General features: G+C 53.0%; 10 protein-coding genes across 10 annotated transcripts; 7 read left to right on the top strand and 3 right to left on the bottom strand.

Annotated features, from left to right (window-relative positions):
• Positions 1-101: 101 nt before the first annotated feature.
• On the top strand, positions 102-4,714 carry EV422DRAFT_511501 (exocyst complex component Sec3-domain-containing protein). Its single transcript, XM_053069013.1, has 21 exons — positions 102-567; positions 630-742; positions 799-891; positions 947-1,010; positions 1,073-1,210; positions 1,274-1,329; positions 1,401-1,481; positions 1,545-1,670; positions 1,734-1,835; positions 1,895-2,027; positions 2,089-2,198; positions 2,257-2,412; positions 2,471-2,582; positions 2,650-2,951; positions 3,019-3,233; positions 3,303-3,513; positions 3,587-3,670; positions 3,745-3,937; positions 4,012-4,157; positions 4,246-4,365; positions 4,426-4,714. Exons 1-21 carry the CDS (start codon positions 297-299, stop codon positions 4,648-4,650), a joined length of 3,051 nt encoding a protein of 1,016 aa, XP_052930055.1. The 5' UTR covers positions 102-296; the 3' UTR covers positions 4,651-4,714.
• Positions 4,715-7,051, bottom strand: EV422DRAFT_511505 (3-phosphoinositide-dependent protein kinase 1-like protein). Its single transcript, XM_053069014.1, has 6 exons — positions 6,779-7,051; positions 6,219-6,712; positions 6,117-6,149; positions 5,315-5,965; positions 5,061-5,249; positions 4,715-4,972 (listed from the first exon to the last, which is right to left on the bottom strand). Exons 1-6 carry the CDS (start codon positions 6,831-6,833, stop codon positions 4,898-4,900), a joined length of 1,497 nt encoding a protein of 498 aa, XP_052930056.1. The 5' UTR covers positions 6,834-7,051; the 3' UTR covers positions 4,715-4,897.
• A 68-nt stretch (positions 7,052-7,119) lies between these two features.
• EV422DRAFT_11677 (uncharacterized protein) lies at positions 7,120-8,892 on the top strand. Its single transcript, XM_053064641.1, has 3 exons — positions 7,120-7,913; positions 7,989-8,160; positions 8,256-8,892. The coding sequence occupies exons 1-3, from the start codon at positions 7,220-7,222 to the stop codon at positions 8,623-8,625; spliced, it is 1,236 nt and encodes a 411-aa protein (XP_052930057.1). The 5' UTR covers positions 7,120-7,219; the 3' UTR covers positions 8,626-8,892.
• Positions 8,893-9,002: 110 nt separating this feature from the next.
• Positions 9,003-11,280, top strand: EV422DRAFT_11674 (uncharacterized protein). Its single transcript, XM_053064640.1, has 6 exons — positions 9,003-9,288; positions 9,385-9,401; positions 9,482-9,625; positions 9,708-10,346; positions 10,426-10,491; positions 10,571-11,280. Exons 1-6 carry the CDS (start codon positions 9,254-9,256, stop codon positions 11,179-11,181), a joined length of 1,512 nt encoding a protein of 503 aa, XP_052930058.1. The 5' UTR covers positions 9,003-9,253; the 3' UTR covers positions 11,182-11,280.
• Positions 11,281-11,677: 397 nt separating this feature from the next.
• On the bottom strand, positions 11,678-13,698 carry EV422DRAFT_511512 (uncharacterized protein). Its single transcript, XM_053069015.1, has 5 exons — positions 13,273-13,698; positions 13,159-13,197; positions 12,226-13,093; positions 12,012-12,145; positions 11,678-11,925 (listed from the first exon to the last, which is right to left on the bottom strand). The coding sequence occupies exons 1-5, from the start codon at positions 13,476-13,478 to the stop codon at positions 11,898-11,900; spliced, it is 1,275 nt and encodes a 424-aa protein (XP_052930059.1). The 5' UTR covers positions 13,479-13,698; the 3' UTR covers positions 11,678-11,897.
• Positions 13,699-13,861: 163 nt separating this feature from the next.
• EV422DRAFT_511513 (uncharacterized protein) lies at positions 13,862-15,636 on the top strand. Its single transcript, XM_053069016.1, has one exon. The coding sequence runs from the start codon at positions 14,223-14,225 to the stop codon at positions 15,414-15,416; it is 1,194 nt and encodes a 397-aa protein (XP_052930060.1). The 5' UTR covers positions 13,862-14,222; the 3' UTR covers positions 15,417-15,636.
• Positions 15,637-16,781: 1,145 nt separating this feature from the next.
• EV422DRAFT_552210 (heat shock protein 70 family) lies at positions 16,782-19,878 on the top strand. Its single transcript, XM_053071870.1, has 3 exons — positions 16,782-17,248; positions 17,396-18,608; positions 18,670-19,878. The coding sequence occupies exons 1-3, from the start codon at positions 17,142-17,144 to the stop codon at positions 19,792-19,794; spliced, it is 2,445 nt and encodes an 814-aa protein (XP_052930061.1). The 5' UTR covers positions 16,782-17,141; the 3' UTR covers positions 19,795-19,878.
• A 170-nt stretch (positions 19,879-20,048) lies between these two features.
• On the bottom strand, positions 20,049-21,379 carry EV422DRAFT_562873 (uncharacterized protein; the record flags this gene model as incomplete). Its single annotated transcript, XM_053072001.1, has 4 exons — positions 20,049-20,420; positions 20,487-20,530; positions 20,632-20,796; positions 20,872-21,379. 4 exons carry the CDS (start codon positions 21,377-21,379, stop codon positions 20,049-20,051), a joined length of 1,089 nt encoding a protein of 362 aa, XP_052930062.1.
• A 302-nt stretch (positions 21,380-21,681) lies between these two features.
• EV422DRAFT_502566 (uncharacterized protein) lies at positions 21,682-22,632 on the top strand (the record flags this gene model as incomplete). Its single annotated transcript, XM_053068277.1, has 2 exons — positions 21,682-21,684; positions 21,790-22,632. The coding sequence occupies 2 exons, from the start codon at positions 21,682-21,684 to the stop codon at positions 22,630-22,632; spliced, it is 846 nt and encodes a 281-aa protein (XP_052930063.1).
• Positions 22,633-24,111: 1,479 nt separating this feature from the next.
• EV422DRAFT_502567 (nucleotide-diphospho-sugar transferase) lies at positions 24,112-25,220 on the top strand (the record flags this gene model as incomplete). Its single annotated transcript, XM_053068278.1, has 2 exons — positions 24,112-24,233; positions 24,305-25,220. The coding sequence occupies 2 exons, from the start codon at positions 24,112-24,114 to the stop codon at positions 25,218-25,220; spliced, it is 1,038 nt and encodes a 345-aa protein (XP_052930064.1).
• Positions 25,221-25,564: the final 344 nt, after the last annotated feature.

The raw sequence follows: 25,564 nt of genomic DNA on the forward strand, positions 1-25,564 counted from the left end.
AGCTCCTGAATGTCGAAAGCCGCATGTCTGAGCAGTGCAGGGTAATGAGGGGTAACGCGGAAAACGCGTGAATAAGAGCGATGTCGACTTGCTTGCGAAGTCGAAATTTGGACGGTGCGCATCGCAAGGTCGAGCCACTGAGCCTGCGTTCACAATACCTAAGGATTGTATCTCCCCCGGCACCGCGGTCGAGAAGTCTTGTTATACTAGCTACCTAAAGGCACTCTCCAAATTCGGTCGTTTTCTGGGCCTCCCGCGCTGCGACTTGTGTTGCTCGGGTGTCCGAGCTCGTGGCTATGGGGGACGTACGGCAACAGCTGAATCATCAGCTATTTGTTGGGTTTGGGGAAGCGGGAATAGCATCCCAAACACAAGGGAAAGACACGCGGTCCGCAACCTCCGAAGGAGGTGGCCCGACGGATAAGCTCAGCGAAAAGCTGGTCCTCAGCGTGAGGGTGTCTGAAGAGTCGAAAAAAGGCAAAGAGAAGGACAAGGATAAGGACAAGGACGATGATGGGGCAAAGCGGGGGAAGTCTAGTAGAAAGTTTCGATTCATATGCATCACTGGTGAGCATCGATGATGAACTCTTCGTTCGAAGGCGGACTGTCGTTGATCCAATGTCGTAAAGTGAAGAAGAACATGAAGATCCGCATACATAAGGTCAAACAGAGCAAGGGAGGGAGCTTCACCGTGAGCAAGACATGGGGACTAGACGACATCAAATCTATCGAGTCCATCGAGGTACAGGCAGTAGCTCTCAAGCTTCCAAATATGCGGCTGAACGTCATCGTCAATAGGACACACAAGTGCTGATTAACTTGGGAAAGCCGTATCAGTGGCGCCTCGATGACATGGAGAAGAAGATAGAGTTTCTTTTCACTCTGGCAAAGGTGCTCATCAGGTCGAAATGAGCAAGCGCGAGCATCCGACTGATGCGTATCGTAGCTCTGCAGGAAGTACCTGAAGAAGCAACCGAAGTTCATCAATGTGGAAGAAGATTCTCTGAGACGTATGTTGCGGTCTTCTTCTTGGAGCGGTAAAGCAGTGGTTTGACCGCAAAGGCCTCTTCAGAGCAGATGCACTCGGACACCAGTTTCCTCAGTGCCACGGAAAAGGAGTTTACGAATACTATGGCTGCTATCTCGAAGCGGGGGAAGGACGACGTGGTGGCTGAGGAGGATGAAGCAGATGACATCCTTGCCGAAGACCGTGAGTGACGCAGCAGACCGCTCTCATGATTCCTTTCACGCTGACGCGGGGACCCCAATCTAGCGGTCTTACCACTCATGGAGCTCGATGGGCCAAACATAGACCTCGGGGAAGTCCTGGTAAGACTTCGAATACTCAGAAAACGACATTATTCATGCACGGAGTCTGATAACTTCCGCTGAATTGATAGAATGACTTCGATTGGGAGGCCAGTGGAGACGCAGCAGCCCTTGAGACGAGACTGGTTACGGAATTGCAAGCCTTGGAAGCGGTACGTGGAACGTGGACTCGAGAGATGACATTTCACTGCAGCGGACCTGACATTGAGCCGCAGGCGAACGTACACGCCATAATAGGCAGTGAAGAACAAGCGAACCTCGTAGTGGATCAACTCGATCATGCTATCCTGCAGCTCGATCAGATTGATGAATGGATCTCGCATTATACCCAGCTTCTTGATGTAGGTTGGATATGCGCCATACATGCGCGCTGCTATGCACACTCTGAAGATTGATGTCTGCAGAGCATGGGACAAGATGTCCACCAAATCGAAATCCGCCACAAAGGCATGCAAATAGCGGCTGCGAACCAGAAGGCCTTGCTGAAAGAAGTGGAGAGCATTCTGGTACTTTCCCGTCCGAACTTTGGGACGTGGTCACACCCAGGGCTGATGTGGTTCGACAGGAAAGCTTGCGGCTTCCCGCCTATATTTTGGATATCTTGCGCAATGAGCCCTTGACGGACGTCGATGGGATAAGTCAGAGCGAAGATGCAGTCAAGAAGCTCAAGGAAGTCACGCAGCGGAAGATAGACAGTGGTACGTTACCAAATGCGCCGCTTCGCTTCTTTCACATCCTAACTTACGGAACCATTACCAGATGTTTCATCGCTACAGGCGATCAAAGAGCGTTTAGCTTTCCTCAATTTCCACGCGACTAGCTTCGCAGTCCGGTTACATGACTATCTGAATGGGTACTTTGGCACACTGGTAAGTGGCGCAACACGCGGAGCTTTCGCAGTGATTTTGACTCTGATCGCGGTAACAGACAGACGCATATCTGCACGATAAAGCTCGGACATCAAAGAAAGGAGATCTTAGACTGCACAACCATGATACGCTGGAAGAGAAGCTGTATCGGTTCTGCTTCCTGCTGAGGTGGCTGAAGACTGTCGATACCCGGAAGCATTACAACCTGCAAATGGTAACCTTCTGCCCTGACTCAATGGACTTCCTGTCTCTGACGCATAAATCGGTATCAGTCATACGTCCAGGAGATCGCCCGGGTTTACAATAAAGAAGTCCATGACTTTGTGGAACAGCTGCGAACACACCATATACATCGGCGGACGGAATCAGAGGAGCAGGACTACGGTAAACCGAGATTTCCGTATTATCTGGTCCTAAAGCGGAAGCCTCATCTTTGCTCTACCATGTAAAGTATTCTCCCTCCCATTGGTATCGGTCTCGTCCGCTGCCACCAATGCCATCAAGTCGGCAATTCCATTCTCTAAGGCATCTCATGGGACCCTGCCCACGGACAAGCCAGCACGGAGCGGCCGAATCAAGGGCGCTCCATGGAAAAGCCGACATCGCGATGGCGACCCGGATACCCCGGAAAATGATGGTGATGATGTTGCTAGTCTTCGCAGACGGGGTTCAACTGCGACCCGAAGCTCCGTTGCAGGAAACAGCGTTCTCAGTTTAGACATTGGTGGAGACGAGAGAATGCCCCCGGATGAGGTCCGAATCAGCAAGTGCTTTGCCGGACCCTATGCCGCCTCTGAACATCGCATCATTTCCAATCTAGGCATTGAGACACACTCTTTCGGTCCTACTTCCCGTCATGGTGCGCGAGCAAAACTTCATCACCGATCTGTTTAGTCTGCACAAAGACGGCGAAGATCTGGCAGATCCGCAGGCGCCAACAGCGGATCAACCAATTGAGCGGATCCATGACTGGCAGGACTCGTTAGGGCAGCCACGGCCGCAGAACAATGATCTCAAGCTCAATAAGCGGATCCAGTAAGTCTAGGGAACGTCCCTAGCAGAATTAACGTTAATGGATGAGAAAACTGATGCGGGAATGTAAAGTGAACTCCAGCAGGGCATCTTTAACGACGTGCGCGCCGAGGTACTCGGCACTCTGGACTTTGCCCTCAAAGGAGACCAAACCTACGCTATCGGGATGATGGTTGCAGTGGAAGATTTTGTCGACGACTATAAGGAGACGTGCCATTCGTACTTGATGGAAGTCCTCGATGATATCAACAAGAAAGTGGGAGGTGTCTTTGAAAAGTTTCTGGTGTGTACGGCCGAATTGTGCGGACTTTGAGTGAGCGCGAGATGCACGATTGCTCAACATTCCGCCTTCGTAGGAGGAACAAATCAAAGCCATCGACGAAAGCAAAACCACGCTCAAGAAGCGGAACGGCATTCTATCCTTTGTACGGACCTTCCCGGTATGTTCATATCTCCCATCATGTCGCGTGCCCGCCACTTCTTAAACTCAACCACGACCCCATATCACCAACAGAAATTCGTCCAAAGAGTGGAGAACATCCTCAACGGCTCCACAGGAAATGCCCAACGCACAATCAACCAAGCCTACGCGCGCATCATCAAGATGATTTTTGAGACGCTTGATACGATGGCACAACAGGTCACTGTGGACGTGAAGGCGGCGCCGGATGACAAGGAATCGCTGAATATCCATATTCTGCATGTTGGTGAGTCCCGCCCAGTTTTAACAATGCGGAGCGACGGATACACCATAGCGTACTGACTGCCATGAGAAAAACAGAAAACATGCACCATTTCTACTCGTTCATCAGAGAAAGGAAGGTGCCCAGCCTCGATGTATATGTCAAGCAGGCGAAGAGCATCTACGATGTGCACCTCGATGCGTACTGTAAAGTCGTGATTCGCAAGCCGTTGGGGAGATTATGGGTATGCAGACCAAATCGCTCAGTATCAAAGCCGTCTGGTTGAAAGCCCCTTTCAAATTTTTACACGCCGTTTCTCTATCGTGCTTTAGGATTTCTTCGAAGGTATTGAAGGCCTTCTGAAAACCAATACGCCAGAGGAAATCAACTACCACATGCAATACAACAAAGGGGCGTTGAAGGAAGTCGTTCGGAAGTATCCGGGGAAGGAGGTGCGTTTCACACCATATCTCGAGCTACTAGCGCATTGATTCTCACTCCTTCCTACACAGATAAAAAAGGGTCTCGAATCCCTTTACAAAAAGGTCGAAAAGCACTTCACGGACGAAGAAGGCCTCCTGCAAGTCGTCTGGCGCGGCATCCAGGAGGAAACTGCCAAACGATACAAGCGCTACGGGGAGCTCATCGAACTGTGCTACCCAGAGACTGTCACGAAGCTGGAGTTTACGATGGATGAGCTGCTGGGATACTTTTCGGAGTTGGCTAGGGCTCATTGAGTATGAGACGAGCGACCTTATTTTTTGGGATGGGGGTTGGCTTTTGGCCGTTTTTGAAGAAGGTTGTGTATTTACAATGAAATATCGCTGTTTCGTTGAAGCTATATGCAGAGATTGTAACCAAGTTCAGATTCTTGTTTATTGGAGTGGTCTCCCCACGCGTCCGCAGGGGAGAGCTATGGGCAGCACAGCTCGGTCGACGCATCGGGACTTGAGCGTGTGAGCTTCTGATTCACTCTTGAGACTGCTAGGACGGTTTTGTCGCTTGTAGTTGCTTCTCGATAGCGTTCACCCATAACTGGGCATCCTCAGCGTTCACCGTCTGTATTTTGGATATACTCAATCAGCGAAACTATCCGACAAAACAAAACCAAACACCCTTGGCCCCAGATCGCCTTTCCACAACATACCTCAAGGTAATACGTCCGCTTCGCCGTATGCACAAAGAAATGCCGCGGGTCCTTCAGTTCGACTTTCAGCTTATCAATCCACGGTATCTCGCTCTTCGGGTGCGGGCCCGATTTGGTCTCGTCAAAGAAGAGCAAACGCGGTAGATCGGTCAAGACTAGGCCTCGCTTCTTGGAGAAGAGACCTTTACGCTGTTGTATTCGGTAAAGGGGTCAGTCGGACATCTGTTGCTAACGCAAATGCGGCGAACCGATACCTTGTGCACAATCCCTTCCATCAGAATCACTTCCGTGGGCGCCACCACCAGTGGCCGCAGCGGCGACTTTGCCTGCTCTTTCAAGGTCTTCAATTTATCCGCGCTGTCCGTACTCGGGATCTCCTCGAAGGGATCTCTCGAGAGCTCAATGTCGCCATGGAACTGGCCCGTCCCAGTCGTCAAACACGCCAGCTCACTCGTCAAATCCTCCATATTGTGATCCGATGTCGCCGGCAAGAATGGCCGGAGGTCCGGTGCGGTCTGAGATGGGAGATCGTCCCACACAAAGTCGGCAAAGAAGGGGTGTTTGCGAAGGTCGGCGAGGGAGGGCCGCGCTGCTGCGTCGAGGACGAGTATGCTGCTGACGAGGTCGCGTGCTGATTCGGGGAAGCCGTCGGGGAAGGTGTAATCGAGCTTAATGATCTTTTGGAACGTCTGATACTCGTTCGCACCCTTGAACGGCGGTTTGCCGGCCAGGAGGTGGAACAGTATGCATCCTATTGCCCATATATCGGATGATGTGGAGGCAGCGCGATTGTTCAGGAGTTCTGGAGAACAGTATTCAGCTGTTCCTACGAAGGAGTTGCGCTTCGTGTCAACTTTCGTTTCCTGATCATCGTCCAGTATCTTTGCCGTACCAAAGTCTGTGATCTGACGAACTGAAATCAGCATTAATCCCAGCAAAAAACTGTGCGAGGATCAGTCCTAGGGTCTCCCTCCCAATATGTTGCCAAGCCCATCCTCGCAGAGTGCAATCCATCCCCGCCCTGGATCCCCAACTGCATTCGAATGATCGGCATACCTTGATGTGCATCCTGTCGTCCAGTAATATGTTCTGCAAGATTGGGAGCTATGAGTATGCGACACTATGGAATGCCGTCGGGCAAACCTCCATCTTCCACACCTCTGGTTTTAGATCCCTATGTATAACATTTATGCTATGCAGATGCTCCACTGCCTCTATGATCTCCGCGACGTAAAACCTCGCATCCTCCAGCTTGAACGACCCCAGTTTCCTGATAAACCCCAGCAAATCGCCATCCTTTGCATACTCCAACACAAAATACAACGAATGCGCATCCTGAAACGTATAGTACAGCTTCACAATTAACGGATGCGATAAGCGATGCAGCACATCCTTCTCGATGTTGACGTATTTGATCTTTTTCTCTTTTATGATGTGGTGTTTGTCGAGCACTTTGACCGCGTATTCGCGTTGGGTGGAGATTTCCTTTGCGTAGAGGACGGTGGAGTAGGAGCCTTCGCCCAGGACGCGGCCAAAGACAAAGTCGTCGGGGGTGCGTTTCCGGGCGGGGTCTTCCTTTTCGACGGAAGCTGCCTCAGCCGCCCCGCTGCTTTTACGTGAAGTGTGCGGAGAAGACTCTTTTGACGGGTGTCCTGCCAATGTGACGAGTGTTGAGCCTTGGACTCTGCTGTGCTGAACAAGAAAACACAGCTATCTACCTCTCATTACGAGCCCAGGGTCGTCGACGGAGCTACCGTTCGACGGTAAGCTCATAGCGACCGACGATCTTCAGTGACAAGCAAAGTAGGTCACCAGGGGTAGGAAGCGTCGCCCGCTGTCACTCTCTGTCTGCTGGCCCTAGAACGCAGGAAAAGGGACGTCTGGCAAGCGGGCAGGAGCCGTCTTTCTAGCCAGCTGTAGCGTAGGTATGTGTTATGAAGAGGCAGCGAGGGCTCAGTGTCGGTTTAAATGTCGAGCGAAATGCCATGTCCAGAAAGCGACCTCCAGGACAAGGAAACGTCAGTTGGCGACGCGTCTCGTCCCGGCTCCCCCTGCGTCTCCCCTCCTTCTTCTCACCTCAACTTCAACTCAGGCTTCAGACGACGACGGCTTTCCAGTCCAACATCACCGCAAAGGGAAGACAGGCCCAGCGTCCCGCCATGCCCACTCAGCTGCCTCCCTCGCCACAGCGGGGTGCGCCAAGCACCTCCACCTACACCTCACAGCATCCCACGGGAGGTGGCCGCAGCGGCACGTCCATCTTCAGGACCGCCTTGCAGAAGATCACACTCTACTTTACCTCCCTCACCCTCGGCACCACCATCATCATCGGCCTCTGCGTCTTCATCCACCTCCTCAACATCCTATTTTCCCTCACGGACAACTTCTGTCTGCAGTCGCCGGCCTACTTCAGCTCGCCGCTCTCCAGCTTTCCCAAACTGTTCACAAACCACTTTACGCATACAGATATCTTCCACCTCATTGGAAACATGTTTGTGTTTCCGGCAGTGGCGGGTCCACTGGAGCGGGATTTGGGGACGTTTCAGTTCCTACACGCCGTCGGCATAATCCTGGCTCTTGTCGCCAGCTTTCTGTACATTATCGTTGGCGGTGTGATAGGCGTGATCATCAAGGCTATTGGACAACAGTGCTCGTTGGGCCTATCTGGGCTGATATTCGCGTTGATGACCGTCGAAGCCTGGCAGGGCAGGCCGCCGTTTGAGCATGTACATATCGGATCATGGGAGATCCTGGGGCATTATCTGCCCTGGATTATCTTTGGAATTTCATCCATCATATATCCCTGGAGCTCGTTCGTGGGACATTTGACTGGGATACTTGCTGGGATACTATGTAAGGAGACGAACTCGGTCCCGTCCGTAGTCTCCTCGAAAGCTGACCCTTTCGTCATATCAACCTCTCTTGCAGATGGAATGGGGTTCCTGGACATCTTGCTACTGCGACCACGACAGCTGGCGGCCCTACGCGACGCGCGCATCTTCAGCGGGCTCACGCGAAGACGCAACTTTGTCGACACGCAAGGTTCAGTAGCACTGCCCACCACCTCACCGGGCGGATCGGCGCGGGTATTGAATCCATTGTGAGTTAGACTGCGTTACGCGGGGTGCTCCCTCTTGCACGCGTGTGCCACTCTCCGCATGACTTACTTATTGCTTCCAAACTGCCATTCCAAAGCGGCGGCAGCAGCAGCGCACCCAACCACAAATCGACAACATCCGGCAGCGGCTTCTTCAACAATTTCACTCGAAACGGCAGTCAGGCACGCGGCGGTCCGTCATACACCTCCCTCTCCGATGACGCGCTCCTGAATAGCGATAACGACCCTCTGCTATGGGATGAGGAGCCGGCCGGGGTGGGCATTGTGGATGATATTGATGAGGCTGTGCTGGATTTAGAGGGAGTTGATGGGCTTGATGGGGAGGTGGAGGGTGGAGGAGCGAGTGGTGATGGAGCGGCATCTGTGGTTGTGGAGACGGGCGGGGCTGATGCTACGCCAGCGGCACTAGGGAAGAGTACGAAAGCGGAGGGGCCGCCGTTGATATGATCTGCGACTCGCGAGACTTGAGTCTACTGCGAGCTGAGAAAGCCGGGACTTTCCTCAAAGTGACAAGGTCGTACTCAGGCGTGCAGCGGACTACTCTGCGAATGTTCCAACCCTAAACAGTCGCGCAGACCACCTACAAACGACTTTCGGTGAGCTTTGGAGTTTGTCAATGGTGGAGCTCTGGTTTTTTCTGCCAGTGTACATACATAAGAAGAGTTCATTTGAAAATACGTTATGAATGGATTCTGTGACACTAACCGAAGATTCTGCTTCAGAAGCACTAATGGAAGCGCCTGTGAAGGCTGACGCGTACGGTTTGGAACGCGTGGCTTAGCCCCGGAATCTCGGAGCTCTCGAGACGAATGCCTGGGTTCTGGAAGCCGCCAACGCGAAAGTGCTGGATGCTGGTAACATCGCTAATCACAATCCATGACGGAGACGCTATAAAACGTTAAAAAGCCTCCATGGAAGTCTGGAAGGCTGCACGCCGCCGTTCTGCCCGCAAGCTTGGCAAACAGACAGCATCGCATCTGCAACACCATCGTCGGCGAAGAGGCTAGGCCGACCAGTAGATAAACCCACAGGCGGGAACTGAGGGACAAGCCCTGAATAGCACGCTTTAGCGAAAATGGGAGCATATTGGAGTGCGTTTCGGGCCGCAGAGTAAGTCACCGTCAGAGTGTGCCTTGTCGCGCATCGTATCAGACGACCTCTCTACTTATACTTCTTCTCCCGCCGCTCTGTACTCGCTTCTCATAGTCCGGACGTTTATCTTGGTATGTCTTTTTGTTCGAGTCTCTACATTTAACCCAGTAGTGAATCGTCGCGCTAAAGCATTTCTTGCACAAACAAACAGGTTACACAACCTACAAAGTTGTGAAAGTCAAAGACAGATATCTAGGGCTTCTCTACTATGGCTCCAGTACCTGCATCTTCGCCTATATCCTGTGGAATATCTTTTCGCAGGAACTGTATCTGAAAAGGTCTGCTCCGACTGCCGGTATGTGGATGCGACAGAGGAGGTGGATTTGAGAGAATATGGTCGGGACAAGGAGGCTCATGGTGAACGACCTCATGCACAGGCTATGTCAGATCAAGCGCGAAACTCGCAGCGGGCCTGCCGGATCCCGCGTATTGCTCGGTCACGCCCGTCCTGGAGGCCCGAACCGCCTTCGGAGGCTGTCTCCACTGGCCCGCTGAACGGATCGTCTTCCCCTACGACGGCGAGCTGGGCACGCTGTTCATCACCACCCGGGTTACGCTAACCCAGACCCCGCCGCCCGTTGCGCCCTGCACCAACTATATAACCGACCCGAACTGCCGCGCCCCGTCCCTCGATGAGGTCAAGCAGACTGCCAACTCCACCACCTTCTACATCGCTAACGTCGAGGACGTCAGTCTGCGGCTTGACCACGGCGTTCTTGTTCAATTCGGCTCGTCCCTTCTCAGCCCTGAATCCAAAACCATCCCCGCCGTGAGCATGGAAGGCAAAATGGAAATTTGCCGTGGCCGGAACGCATCGTTGGAGCAGCGATTGACGTGGGACTCTGCGTACCGTGCCAACAAGAGCACGACGAATCATCTGGATACCTTTCCGTTGAGGGATTTGCTTGCGGCCGCGGACTGTAATACTAAAGATTGGGGCTCGTTGGAGCAGGAGTCCACTGCGGATGGCGCTCAGAAGGGGGAGTCACTGAGGACTAATGGATTTGTCATCTCCTGTAAGTACTTTCTCGCGATGTGGGCGGAGGCGATCCTGCCAAATTCGCCGATCACTGACACTGTCGTCCTTGATTCCAGCACCCATCATTTACTCCAATGTCAGAGGGAAGCAGCAATACCGCTACAGTTACAAACCGGAGCGAAGTATGTTTTCCAGTTCTCGAACTTCGATTTACCGCCATGAATCTCATTTTTTCTCACCTCTCTTCCCTCACACCCGCAGTCGCCAACACAGACTACAAAGCCACCGAGTCCATCTTCCAACCCGACGGCTCAATCCTCTACGTCTCCCGCCGCGGCATCCGCGTCGTCTTCGAACAGGACGGCTCCATCGGCGTCTTCGACTTTATCTCCCTCCTCACCGCCCTCGTCGCCGCCACCGCGCTCCTGCGCGTCGCCACGCTCATCGTCGAGTCCCTCATGCTGTGGGTGATGCCCCACCGGCACCTTTACAAGGACTCTAAGTTCGAGTCAACGGAAGATTTCAGCGACATTCGCGACCGGCAGGAGGAGGAGCGGGCTGAGCGAAGACATCGGAGGAAGGTGGCCCGCGCCAACGGCGCCAAACCCAACCCGGACGATATGGTTAGCTCGGACGGCGAGTCGTCGGTACAGAGCGGCGCGACGACGGAACGGAAGGCGAGGGCGGGACATCGGAGGTTGGCGGGGAGTCCCGTGGCGGTCAGTAGTCGGCCGGCGACGCCCGATCAGGCGTATGGGGAGGAGATGAGTGCTGTGGTATATCCGAAGCCTGGTGCGGAGGGGTTGAAGAGGGATGAAGGCGCGTTTGGGAGGGCGATGGCTGGGCATTATTCGGCTGAGAACAAGGTGTGAAGGTGATTGAGCGCCTCAAGGTGGGAGAGCTTCCTTTCGCTGGCCGGGCCAGCAAGGGAATGGACAGTGTGCTTGGGACTTCTGTGACTCTGGACATTGGCGTCTTGCTTTTGATTCAGCCCTTCCTCTTTTACGCGGACTTCCGTTGTTCCTGCGGTTCCCCTCCTATTGTTTGTTTCAATTGTTGTTCAGTACCCTCATAATACCGTTTCCATATCCATTAATGTCACCGTCTGCGGCGGCGCCGTTTCTCGGTTTCTAAGTGTGTTTGTGCCTTGCGTAGTCCGTGAATCAGGCAGGGTTATAGAATCAATAGACCAATAGAGTTGACCGCCAACTTTCGTTTCCTGATTCATCAATATTCACGACACAACGGTCATCGACCTCAATGGAATCGTCCGGGCTGGTTAGCTGATGCGCAGTTGTGGTGAACTTTTCTAGTCTCCTTAGATAGTTAGTATCCCGTATTTAGCTATTCCCACCCGCGATGGCACATGGACCTGCGTGCATCGCAAGATATGCGACATTACTTCTTGTATGTTGTAGAGTTGACCAGAAGCAAATATGAGAACAAGAACTTCTATTTCCATCGAGTAATAGCGTCAGAATAGCGTCAGGGGGGAGGATAAATTAGATGTGTGTTGTGTACGCCGTTGCCTGCACGTTGTATCCGACTACGATTATGGGTGGTGTATGATGTTATGTGATGCTAGTAATCATGCAAACTTGCTATATTCCACCGACCTGTACAGAAAAGAAGACATTGTCAGCGCCGATTCCCAACAGGAGGTCCCAGCCGTCCTATCCAACACACAATACACCGTACTCACGTGTCAACCGGCGCATAAGTCTTTGACCGCCGTTGCGAGATGAGCTTCATTCCAAAGAAGATCAGGCAGGCCGATACGCCGCCGAACGTCAGTACCAGGCCGAGGAAGAGCAGTGGGGATGCGGGTGTTGGGTCCTGCGTGGATGCGAATGAGGTTTTTTAGATTTATATCTGAGGATTGTGAAATCACACGTGGCGGTTATCTGTATACATACCTCGATACGGGACGGTGCATTCTTACTGACGGCATGCGCCGACTGATGCGGTGCTTTTGGTCGGTTTGTTATGGATTCTATTGCTTCCATGGTGTCGTTTGCTGATGGCGATTTGCCCAACGCCTCGTGCTGCCCTGCTGGCAGTTTCTCAGACACTTTGTCTTGCCCTGCAGGTGGCTGCTCAGCAGACTCCTTTTCCGACGCTGGAACGTGTTTCTGGGATTCCGTTCCATTGGATGACTTCTGCTCTGAAGATGGCTTCGACCAGTCTATTCCCTTCTCCGAGGTCGATGCGTGTCCTGCATTTTGCGTTGCGTTGGTCGCCTTCTGCTGATCGATAGTTGAATGTGATCCTTTCAATTTGTGGTCTTCCTTCGGTGCCGATGTATTGTTCTCGATGTTTGTTGCGTTCGCGCCATGGAGCTTCTTCATGCCAGCAGCTATATCTAATGATGGCTTGACTGGTCGCGGCTTCTGTTTGTTATCCGCGCCCTTCCCTCCCTCTTTCTCCCCCACCGTCTCCTCCTCATCTACCTCCTCGGCACCCTGTTTGTGCTTCTCTTGGTTCACCGTCTCCGGCTTGACCTTGCCCTCGGTCTCATCCAACTTCCTCCTAGCGACAACCTGCGCCTCCACATATTTCAAGACATCGTTGACCTCATCCTGGCCCATGTACTCCTCCACCCGTTTGCCATCGACGAAAAGCAGGATCGTCGGGTACGCATCCACATCGTCGACTTCGCAAAGATGCGAGTTGGAATCCCTATCGCCATTGATGCTGCATTCGATTTTGGCGATGTGCACGTTGGAGGAGGTGTAGTTGCGAGCCTCGAACTCTTGCTGCACTTTCAGCCATTTTGGTGTAAATCTGGTGGGAGTCAAGGTATTAGCTTTTGCGGCACGAAACAGGATATTGTAGCTCACCGCACGTACCTTTGTGTATACGGACACCAGCTTGCGCCGTAAAATAAGCTGGGAGAAGAAGAAAGAGGGGCTTCAGTCTCGAGCAGTTGCGAAAAAAGGCAATTTGAGCAAAGGAGTGCTCACATCCAAGTATCGGCTTCTCTCAAAGCCTCACCGACTTGCCCCTTTATGAAGAATATGCTCTTGTCCGCTTCATCCGCTAGTCGTTTTCGCTCTATCCTTTGCTCCTTTGCCAATCCTGCCTGTACAGCCTGCAAGAAGGCCAGTAGGACAAACGCCAGTGCTGCTAGCGTATAGAGTGCCTGCAATACAGGTCGCGATGTCGCCATGTTTGCCGGCTGACGGAGAAGGTGAACTGCTCTGCGTGCCTTTTCGACTAGACGAGCCGTATATGACTTTTGTTGGGGATGTGCGGTCGTCACAGCGAGAGTCGAAAGGCGTGGGAATGTCAAATGTCGAGTACGTATGCTCACTTTCAGTGAGTTGGCAAAGGCGATTGAATTGAATTGCAAGCGGCCGTCGTTCTTTATTTATTTGAGTGAATGGGCGCCTCCTTAACTTAAGTCTCAAGTCTCAAGTTGAGTCTCAGGTCTTTCGACGGGGTTAAATAGTTGGTCCGGGACCCTGGCTTGCATCGCGCGTCTCATCAGCGGCGGAGTTAAGTTATTATGGGACCATTCCAATTCGCTCCCTCTTGAGTCCTGGCTTGACTCGGGATTCCTTTTTTCCTTCCTAAATACAAGGAACTCTTGATCAACGCTGTTTCACAATCAAATAACCTCGTCACTTCCACAATGTAGAAAAAGAGTCGCGGAGGTTCCGTCGACAACCGGGCCCTTCCTTATACTGTACTTTCCACCCTCCTTCTGTCGTCGCTCTCGCTCGGTCGTCAGGAGCTCTCGCGCTTACAATTCTTGTCCACTCCGTCATACATACAGCAAAAGCGTAGCCAGCCCTAGCATCGCCGGTGGCAACGATTGTTCAGTGCGACGACAGCTGCAATCCACTCGAAGTAACTTTCTCTGGAGAACTGGTCTTGTTCAACACCACACAACATAGCGCAAACACCAACTATGCTACCACCAGGACCGACGAGGCAGATGCTCGCTACAGCTACAGCGACAGCCCTACTCTTCCTCTCAACACCGGCATTCACTAAGCCTCTCGGCTACCCCATCGAAGATCTGACAGTCCTCTCGACGAATCCACCAGCGCATGTCTTCGTCAACGGATCCGGCGTTCCGACCTTGGTTTCCTTCCGGTCCACTGATGCAGAAACTCCGAGCGACATCCTACCCATTACCACCAATTCAAAGTTCCTGTCGGTCATGTCCAGCTTTCTGCCTGAGGACAGCGCATCATTTCACGGTGTAGCGTCACAGAGCGGCACCAACGTCATTCTGGCCGACACGAGGTACAATGTGCTCTATAAGGCGGATGTCGCTACGGGACAGACGAGGCTCCTGTTTGATCCGACACTGTTGCATCAATTTGCAACGAACAAAAGCACCACCGGCGCTCCAAAGACCTCTGCTACAGCGGACAACACCGGTCTGACACGCGGGGCGGCCACATCCGAGGCGCCACCACCCAACATGCCCTTGAGCGGCATCGTCCGCGTCGACAAAGACACCAACGACGTCCTCTTCGTCGGCCTCAAAAACCAAATCTTCCGCGTCCCCGCCACCCGCCCTAACCTCACCGACCAAGGCGACATCATCGAAATGATCTCCTCCGGGTTCGGCCGCTGGCAGGTCGCCGACATTTGCCAAAGCGACCGCCGCATCGTCGTCTCCCTCTTCCGCCCTGGAACAGGGCCCTCGCCAAAGACCGTCCCCATCACCGGCCCGCACGCCAACGGCACCGCCGCACCACGCCCGGGATCCATCTCCGTCGTCGCGAGTTGGACCGTGTATACCGACCGCGCCACGACCCTGTCCAGCGAACGGCCCCGTGTCCTGCGACGGAGGATAATCGGCGCTGCCATCGCGCGACCGCTCACGGGGATGAAATTCGATTGTGCGGGGGATATGGTCTTTATCGTCGACGACGGGCGCATGACCGTGCACAGACCGGGCACGCCGAACCCCGTCGTTCCGGGAGAGATTCCAATGGATGTGTTGGATCCCACCACGGTTGTTGTGAGACCGGGGCTGAGCGTCGTGGTGACGGGGACGTGCGATGGACGGCCCTGTTATGATGAGAAGCCGTGGGCGGAGGTCATGGCGAATGCTGATCCGACCGTGGTCAACGCTCCGGATAATTAATGGCCTATTACCGCACACAAGTTGAGGGGTCTTTCAGGAAGTGTGGACCCCTGTGTAAATAGAATCGTGTACATAGACGTTGCAGGACATGACATGCCTGTCCCCAACCCATCAGCTTGTAAGATTTATTTGCATTATTACTTTACATTCATGCATACATTCATGAAAGAACCCCGGCGCTTTCCCATCAACAGCGAGCCGTCAACCAAAACGGAATCTGCCCATTTATGCAAACATCAATTAGTCGGTTTTCCGAATAGGCGCTCGACACGTATGCCTCAATTCGCGTCAACGCCGCCTAGTTTGGTTTTCAAGGCCACTTCGTTAGAGGCGATGAGTAGACTTGGCGTTCCGGCAATCGGTAAAGATGCGATAGCAAAATGCCGCAAAATGTCGAAACCGAGCAGACACTCGTCGTTAGACTCCTCACTCCAGAGATCGATCCTCAACTTCGGACTCCATTTTGTTTGAGCAGGATTGATGCCAGACACTGTAGCACGGAAACAGGTGCCCGAACCTGTTCCCAGACCCTGGAAGGACACAATTGTAGTAGCCGGATTGCCAAGTTGAATCAAATGATGGTGTTGCAAATCGTGCGCGGACACCCTGTATCAAAACAGACATCCTCAATGCTAAAATTTGTAGCGTGCCCCTTTAGGTTGTCAATTCGTACTTCCAAAGGAACCTGCAGAAGGCAAGTTATAGATATTGCTCAAGAATACAACGAAGTACAAGTGATACCTTAAGCTCTGCCTGGGCACCTGGAATACACGCTACAGCCCTCTTCTTCTCTCCTCGCAGATTTTTGTCATTCACCGGCTGAAAAGCACCACCAGGATGTTCGTCCACCACTTCCATGATATCATCTTCGCTTGGAAAAAAACGGACAATGGACTGATCGTGGATCAGAACCCATTCATCCTCATGCCCGGCAAATGCACCTTCCGACCTAAGCTTGTAAAAGGCGATCAAGTTCTCCACATAGTCCGAGCGGCCTTCCTTCAGCCGTTGGAGAGTGCCAACAATGGATTTTGGAACATAAGGGGGAAATTCTGTCATGATGTTAGCAAAGGGTTTTTGCTTGATATCAGCAAAATACTTTGATTGTACCTTTCTGATGTGCATCTGCTTTGGCTTGTTTCGTGTCTTCGTCAATGCTGGCGTCTGCGATCGGTGAGCTGCTCTAGCTTGCCGCGCGGCTCTAGCTCGGGGAACGGTCCTTGCTTCGTGTGATGCATCCCTCAGAAGACTGTTTTTAAGATAAAAGCATGTATCCGATGGGAAAAGAAATACTGAAGTGTTCCGAGCAAGTCCATTCCCGAGTAGATTCCCGCGGGCATGAAAAAGAAAAAACGCGTTCACAGTCTTCACGGGAGCGCGCGTCCCATATGGACAGTGGAGATGTTGTAGCAAGCTCTCCTCGGTCGGTTGAACACGTTCTCATCTCAACGCGATCTCATCTCGCTCCTGCTGCTTCCGTCAGCGATTCCTTTTGCGTGATCCCCACTCAGCAGCTTTTCGAAACTGGCGGAGCTTTTCTTGGGAGCCCTCGGCGTCGGCGTCGTCCTCGGTTCTTTCTTTCTCAATACTCGGAAACGCACCAGATCGCCGGCCCCAACTGATCTTGACAGTCGGGAAAGAGAACGCACCCCCGACCGCACAGAGACGAAGAAGCGCCCGCGTACCCAACAACCACAGAACATCAAAGAACCGCTTTCCAACAAAATGTCCGTCGTTGGAATCGACTTTGGAAGCTTGAACACCGTTGTGGCCGTGGCTAGGAATCGAGGTATCGACGTGATCGTCAACGAAGTCTCAAACCGCGCAACTCCGTAAGTGCTTCTGGTCATTGGTGGCGGTGCAATTTGGGCTCACGAGCTGAGGCTGGACGTGCCTTCGAAGTTGATCACCACAATTATGTTTTTCCCACGAATTTTTCTCTGCCTTTCTCGATTGTTCATCTCTTCGTTTTCTTTTAGGTCCCTCGTATCTTTTGGTGAAAAGCAGCGTTATCTCGGCGAAAGCGCCAAAACACAGGAAATCTCCAACTTCAAAAACACGGTATCTGGCCTCAAACGCTTGCTTGGCCGCCCGTACTCGGATCCGGATATCAAGGTCGACAAAAAGTTTATCAATGTCAATCTTGTGGAGGGAGAACGCGGCGAGGTTGCCGCATCCGTGTGGTATCAAGATGATCAGCGTCAATACACCTTCACCCAAATCGCGTCAATGTTTCTCACAAAGGTCAAAGAATTTACGAGCAAAGAAATCGGAACGGCGGTGACGGACGCTGTGATATCCTGCCCTGGATGGTACACGGACCATCAGAGAAGGGCGCTTTTGGATGCCGCGGACGTTGCTGGTATCAACATCCTGAAGGTCGTCAATGACACTACCGCGTCTGCTCTTGGTTATGGTATCACGAAGACGGACCTTCCGGATCCCGCTGACAGCAACGTCAAACCCAGGATTGTGGTCTTCTTTGACCTGGGTTATTCATCCACTCAGGTTGCGGTGGTGTCCTATGTCAAGGGAAAGCTGATTGTGAAGGGGACGGCATATGACCGCAACCTTGGTGGACGGGACTTTGATGAGGTGTTGGTGGAGCATTACACCAAAGAGTTCTCCGCCAAATATAAGATCGACATCCAAAGCAACCCCAAAGCGATCTTCCGCCTGCGGCAAGGGTGCGAGAAGGTCAAGAAGATCTTGTCTGCTAACGCGGTCACCGTTCTCAACGTTGAATGTTTAATGGATGACAAGGATGTTTCTGCTCAAGTGCAGCGATCTGACTACGAGGAGTGGGCTGCCGCCCTAGTCGAACGTCTTTATGTTCCCCTGCGATCCGCCCTCGACGCTGCTGGCGTCGGGCCAGACGAGGTCGATTTCGTGGAGCTGGTCGGAGGCAGCACTCGAGTTCCCTCTGTAAAGCAAACTTTGGCGGATCTGTTTGGCCCCGAGAAGCTGTCTACTACCCTCAATCAAGACGAGGCTGTGGCACGTGGATGTGCTCTTCAATGTGCAATGATTTCGCCCGTTTTCAAAGTGCGCGACTTTGCGGTCCAGGACTGGAATGGATACCCTATCTCGCTGTCATGGGATGCTGCTCTTGCACCGGCCCCGAAAGCTGGTGAGAAGGCTGAAACCGTCATGGAAGCCTTCCCCGTGGGCAATGCGATTCCCAGCTCGAAGGTACTTGCGTCACGACCCTGATTTCATACATAGTTCATGGATTAACCATCACTCCTCGTAGATCATGACCTTCTACCGAGTCCTGAAAGACAGCGAGCTGTCCAAGAGCAACGGTTTGGTGGCGCTTGACATCCAAGCCGCATACAGCGCGACCCGCGCCGAGCGGGCATATCCCGAAGGTTTGGGTGCAGCGATCGGCACGTGGACATTGAAGGGTATCAAGAAAGTCGGCGGCACGACTGAGCAGACGGAAGGTGGAGAAGCGAAAGCGATCATAAAAGTCAAAGCACGGTTGGATGGCAACGGGCTGGTAGTGATCGACAGCGCGAGCCAGATTGAGGAGCAGCTAGTTCCTGTGACAGACGAATCGAGAAAGGAGGAGACGAAGAAGGAGGATGGCATGGACATCGACTCACCCTCTACTCCTGATGCCAGCAAGACCAAGCGCCTGATCAAGAAACACGACTTGACCATCACAAACAAAACGGCAGCAGCACCCGTCGAGCTGTTAAACAAATGGAAGGACGCCGAGGGACAGATGGCTGCCAACGACCGTCTCATCATCGATACCGCTGAGGCTCGCAATAACCTCGAAGAGTACGTGTACGACACAAGATCCAAGCTTGAGATGGCGTGGAGCGAGTATATCACCGAAGCGAACCGCGCGGCCTTCCTGAAAAACCTGAATGATATGGAGGAGTGGCTCTACACCGAGGAAGGTGACACAGCGAGCAAAGGCACGTACACCGAGAAGCTCAACAGTCTCCGAAAATCGGGCGATCCGGTCAAGAAGCGGTTCCTTGAACATGAGGAACGCCCGCGCACCGAAAGGCAGCTCCGCGAATACATCAACTCGGCGATCGTCAACACCACCGCGGGAGACGATCGCTACGCGCACATCCCAAAACAGGATCTCGAGAAGGTCGTTAAAGAATGCCAGGCGAAACTCAGCTGGTTGAACGATGCCATTGCGAAAAGCAACGAGACGCCTAAACACCAGGACCCGGCTGTTAGCATCGATCAGCTGCACAGGGAGAGGGAGAGTTTGCATTTGGTAGTGAACCCGATCTTGAGCAGGCCTAAACCGGCTCCTAAGAAGGAGGAGAAGAAGGATGAGAAGCCTGCTACGCCTAAACCGGAGGCCCCGAAAGCTGAAGGCGAGGACGATCGGATGGACGTTGATTAGGTTGTAGAGAGCTTTGTCGCCTTCTGTTCCCGTTCGAGTTCTAGGCACCAGATAGATTTCCGCAACCTTTTTGTATATTTTCCCATGTATCATTATTTTCAATGTGTTAACCCTGTTGACATGACCATGCAACGGTATTTTCGAGAGGACTGAGATGTGATGGCAAAGTCTCCGATCACTAAAAGTCCGCATCGGCCTACATGTACATTCTGACTCACCTGCGGAAGTCATCATCGACGGACCCCTACGCCTATCTAAAACCTGCCTCTACGAACCAAGAACCACCAATAAGCCGCACCCATTGCCGCACCCCCTAAATGCCCCGCCGTATCCGTTCCCCCACTGGTCCCCGTATAACTTTTATACGCATCATACGCCACAAACCCACCAAGCGCAATGATCGCGGGGACGGGGACCAACCCGAAAAGATAGACGCTGGCGCGCGGATACGTCAATGCGAAGAGGAGCGTCACACCGGTGACGCAGCCGCTGGCGCCGAGGGAGTAGGTGGGTGGTCCGCGTTGTCGAGCGGTGTTGACTTGGTTGATTAGCGAGCCGACGGAGGCGGCGAGACCGGAGAGGAGGTAGAGGCCGAGGAAGTTGCGGGGGCCGACTATTTCGATTACCTATGGAAGAGAGTTGGTATACTGTACAATCGGGAAGAGCGGCTGAGCGATGCATGGGTAACTTACGGATGGAGCAAAGTTGTACAACACAAACATGTTGAGCAGGATGTCTTCGAAAACAGGATCGAACCAGCAGGGGCATCGTTAGCACAAGCACCTTGATATGCCCAACCGCCCCTATCCTATAGCACCCCTCTACCGCAACACTCACGCATGAGATTGCTATGACTGAAAGCGCAAGTCAACATTGTCCACCATCTCCCCAGATCGATACAGTTGTGCGCATTCAGCAAGAAGTTCTCCCGCATGAATTTCAACCATTTATGGTCGCCATACTGCTTCGAGTTTGCGTTAGCGTACATCCACATCAGAAACACTGCAGGAAGTCGGGTCAGTTTCACAGAAAGACACGGATGCTAGATTGACGCAAGGGAAGACGAAGAGGACGTACCCACAACGTTGACACTGATAATCCCATATAGCACCGTCTCCCCCGAAAACGGGTCCTTGCCTCGCCCATACGACGCCCGGCCCCAGGTGCTCCCAAACCCTGTGTTTGCGGGTTGATACCAGTTTGATCTGACGCCTCGAGTGTGCGTAGTTGTTGCGGGAGATACAGACAACGGCGTGGCGGGCTTTGCAAGGCGGACGCTTTTGGTAAGGAGAGTGGTGCGTTTGAAAGAGGCGAACGTAAAGTGTACGACCGTTCGAAATGGGTTGCTATTGTTAGAGAACTGTCGGGCGCCGAGTCGACTTGTGATGCTTTGGAAAGTTGGTGGGTTTGTTGAGGGGAAGCATGCCGATTGGCGGTATTCAATGAGTCGAAACGTCACAGTGTGGATGGCAGCTGCCGGTTTGGCGAGGATGGAACAAAACGCTACTTGTGGGCGACGGACGTTGTGTGAAATGAGCGGACTACGAACTGAGCAGCCCCATTGAAGGCTCCGGAATAAGGACATCTCGACAGAACCGCTTGCGCTCAACAGCGCAAGATGTCAGAGATGGATCTCTTCGCCTTCAAGAAACGACGACGACGGAGAAACGTTCGGAACGAGGCAGTGCAGCGTCACGCATACTGTAAGCGCACTCCGATCCTGTCATTTTGTGCGGAGCCCTTATACAGTATATATACCAGGCTTCACACGGCAATGACAAAACGGGCGTTTGCCGAAGTTTCAAGTGATCTTCATTGACTGGCAATGAGCTGCTGCAACAAGACAAACAACATGGCCAGCCCGAATCGGACATTCACACCTCTAAGATGGTCCGTCAATCGCCGGCCGCTCACATCAGAAACAGTTGAGAAAGAAACGCAAATAACCCTTCGCCCGTTCCCTGCAATCTCCACACCTCGACCGTCCCGCACCAGTTCTCGCCGGCGCCAGGGCTTTCCCATCCGTCCCAGCCCCACTACAACCCACCACAGCCCGTCACGGCCAGGCCTGGATCCCGTACACTCCCAGACCGGCTACTTCACAACAGAGACAACCTCAGCCCTCGAAGAAGCTTGGGGCTCAAACACCTGTCCACCGAGGAGTGCGTCGCGGAACTGTGGCGGATCATCTCGCTCGAGGAGCAAAAACTGGAATCCCTCCGCAGAAGGGCAATGTTTGAGCTTGCCGACAAGGCATGGACGACGAAGGCGCGGTTGGCGTTGCAGGCGCAGCAGGAGAAGCTGAACCGGACCCGCAGAGTTGTGCATGGAATGTATGTGGACGACAGCGCGAGGGTGTTTCTGGATGAGGAGGATTTGAGTTTGGAGGCGTATGAGTTGGAATTTAGGGAGAGGCTGAGTGCACGGCTGAGGGAACGGGAGGAAAAACGCGGGAGGAAGGAAAATAGAAGGGAGTGGCGGGAAGGGAGAGCTGTTCGGAAAGAAGAGAGGCGAAAGGCGAGGATTGAATGTGCGGTGGCATGGGAGAGCCATCAGGCAGCTGGGCAGGAGGATGAGGTCTCATGTAGTGCTGAAGAGGGAGCAGAGGAGGTACTCGCAGCTTTGAAAGAAACGGAAAAAGAAGGTATTGCGCTAAACGATGAGACAAGCGGCGAGCATCTCAAGTTTGCGGATATCTCCGCCGTTGCCTGCACGTTGTATCCGACCAATACGAATTATGGGTGGTGTATGATGTTATGTAATGCTAGTAATTTGACGCCGGTCTTTTACGCCGGCGCTACTAAGGTTTCGGATTTCGGATTACACCCCCAATTATGAGAATGCCTACAGTACGTCCGTTTTGGAGGTGCCTGGAAGAAGATTCGGCGCATCCCTTCATTTGTCATTCTCGAAGTTGGTTCCCTTGAAATTCGGTGACGGGAGGTTCTTGGCAATTGATCGACATCTCATCAGGACCTGCCCTGGACCTTCCAGTCTTGAATGTCGCATGAACCCTAACCCTAACCCTAACCCTAACCCTAACCCTAACTCGGAACCCTAACCCTAACCCTAACCTGTTTTCGTGGGGAAAAAGCATACCGGAAAGAAAAGAAAGGGGAGGGTATATCGTGGTATGTGTACTGTACGTAGTCTGCGGATAGTGGTAGGTGCGCGACGAACTGGTAGGTGGGGTTCCGAGACAAGCAAGGGAACCCTCTGCAGCATCCAGAAACGTCGCTACCACCCCACGGGCCAATGCAATGGCGAAGACGGCTTATGGCACATACCCTGCAGCAGAGAGAATGAAGGTGTGAGAACGGCGTAGTTGGAAAGGAGACCCGTTTTAGTTAGCGTGCGCAGTCTCAGAATTCAGGGGTAGAATCGAGATCGCAATGTTGGGAATTACCTCATTACCCATTACCCCATTACCTTGGTTCCCACGGTCCCCCTCGCGCTGCCATACCCATCCTCAATTCCCGCCTCAGTGCCCTCTACAACCATTACCGAGGCTTGCTCCGCTGCATGCACCACCGCTTGCGCCGCCGCTTGCTCGGCTTCTTCTGCTTTTGCTGATGCTCGATGTCTCAGACTCTGAACATGTTGCCGAAACAGGCCGGTTGGTGATCGCTATTTTGCAGGTGGGGCAGACGGCCTTACTGCCGGTGTGCGCTCGTGGAGGTTCCCAATGAACCTCCCCTGGAGGGACCTCGCGAGTTCATGCAATGGAGGTTTGGTGAGAATGTCTGTGGGGGAGAATGTACTGGAAACCTCAGCCAGAGGAGGAGCCTGGGGAATTTCGAGACGTGCCCCGAACTGGAGCTGGGAAGTCTGGGGAAGGTGGGTAGGGTTAGGGTTAAGGGTTAGGGTTATGAGCAAACAAAAAGAACCATCCATGGCCTCCGACGCGTTAAATCCGCGCAAATGGCATTTTCTATTATTGGGGGTGTAATTTGGTCAGGATCTGGCCAGACGGCACCAGACACGGAGACATCCCCCACCACCCCTCTCCACCTCCTCGTCCCCCCCCATTCGCAACTGCCACATTCTTCACCCCTACACAAAGTCACAAACCCTCGCTAGGGCGGGCTCCGTCCCGGACGCGTCCCATCCCGGGTGTCCTCAACCTGCCTCGCGTGTGCTGTATCCAAACCTCCAGATTCACACTACGTATGTACCTCCCTATATCTCTATACAGCCTGTCACAAATTCCCTGCCCTCAAACTCTATCCAACCCCGCCTACTTCTCTTCGCATTTGTCCTCACGGCGACATGCACGATTTGCTCTCTTCGCCGCTAGGGAAATTGAGGACACCCCGGATGAGAATTGGTCTCCTGCTGGTACTTTCCGCTTTTGTCACAGGGCTACTGCTGCTCGCTTCCCAGCTGTGTCCATCATCGAGTTCATTCGAAGGTCGGGTGGGTAGTGATGTTGTAAAGAGGTAGGATCTCATTTCCGTGGTTAACTGTTCTCTCTGCGCCTGTGAGCGCTTGCTCACGTACCGTTTTCCAGTTGCCACGAAAACGGGCGGGCCAGCTACGCGCAGCATGCGGAAGCTTCCACACGAGTCCAGGCCCAGTCAGAGTCTGATACGGTAGCCCACCTAGACGCAACGGCCCCTTTCCACGAGGAAGTTGCAGTCCGGAAGATCCCGCGCATCTTCCATCAAATGTGGATTGGGGATGCTACGGAGATGCCAAAAGGCCCCCTCAGATCGTGCAAGCGCATTCACAACGACTCCAGCGGCTGGAAATATATCCTATGGCAGCCACACACCCTGCTGAATTTCTTCCACTCAGGAGACCTTGATCCGCAGTTCACCGATTTCGTCAAAAATAAGCTCCGGCTGCTCGAATACAATCTGACGTCTTCGGATCGCAAAAGCCTACTGCGTGCAGCCGACGTGTGGCGGCTTGTTGTCTTACATCACTACGGTGGCGTCTACGTTGACGGAGACGGCCAATGCATCCGCTCATTCACTGACCTAGTCGAGAATGACAACGAGGGCCGTGAGTGCTTCATCGGCTACGAATCCAGCACGTACCGAGGAACGTTGCGCGCGAACGGCATTATGGGTTGCGTTCCCGAATCTGTCACCATTCAATATACCCTGGACGCGATTCACGCCAATGATGCACTGCGGGTCCCTGGTGAGGCCTGGGAGCTCACGGGCCCGAAACTCCTTACGGTCACAGGTGAAACTTTGGAAAATGAGCTGCCGTGGCGTCGGCTGCGGACGGAACACGGACAAAAGCTAGGCTACAAAGTTTACCCGTCAAGCACGTTCCTACCGGTCCATTACACCGACAAGCAGAACGGGATGACGCCCGAAGAAGGTTTGCAGCGAGCGAAAGATCTCGGAAGTTATATGGTGCACTTATGGGGAAGCACCTTGGACGCTTACATGGCCGAGGATGGCGATGCATGAATCCGAGCCGTCTTTCTGATGGGCACAAGACGACTGGGAAAGGCAGTGCTCCCGAGGCAGTCCTCATTCATTAACTTGGCAACTCTTTCATTGTCGCTTGGAGCCCTGCCGCCTAACCTCAGATATCATTCCATGTTCCTTGTTGGAGACGTGCAACTACCATTATGTATAAGAGTAAAATCTCTTTAATATTTCTTTTTTGAAAGATAGTGGGATTACTTCCGAAGGGAGGGAGCGATAAAGAACGGCGCATGCTAAATACCCGCCCAGTGAGTTCTTGAAAATCGACCTATAAGCAACTTAGCATACCTTGAAGGTGTGGCACAACCACCCGATTAGCTGCG

Source organism: Fimicolochytrium jonesii, assembly GCF_025526975.1.
Source record: "Fimicolochytrium jonesii strain JEL569 chromosome Unknown EV422scaffold_1, whole genome shotgun sequence".
Classification (NCBI taxonomy): domain Eukaryota; kingdom Fungi; phylum Chytridiomycota; class Chytridiomycetes; order Spizellomycetales; family Powellomycetaceae; genus Fimicolochytrium; species Fimicolochytrium jonesii.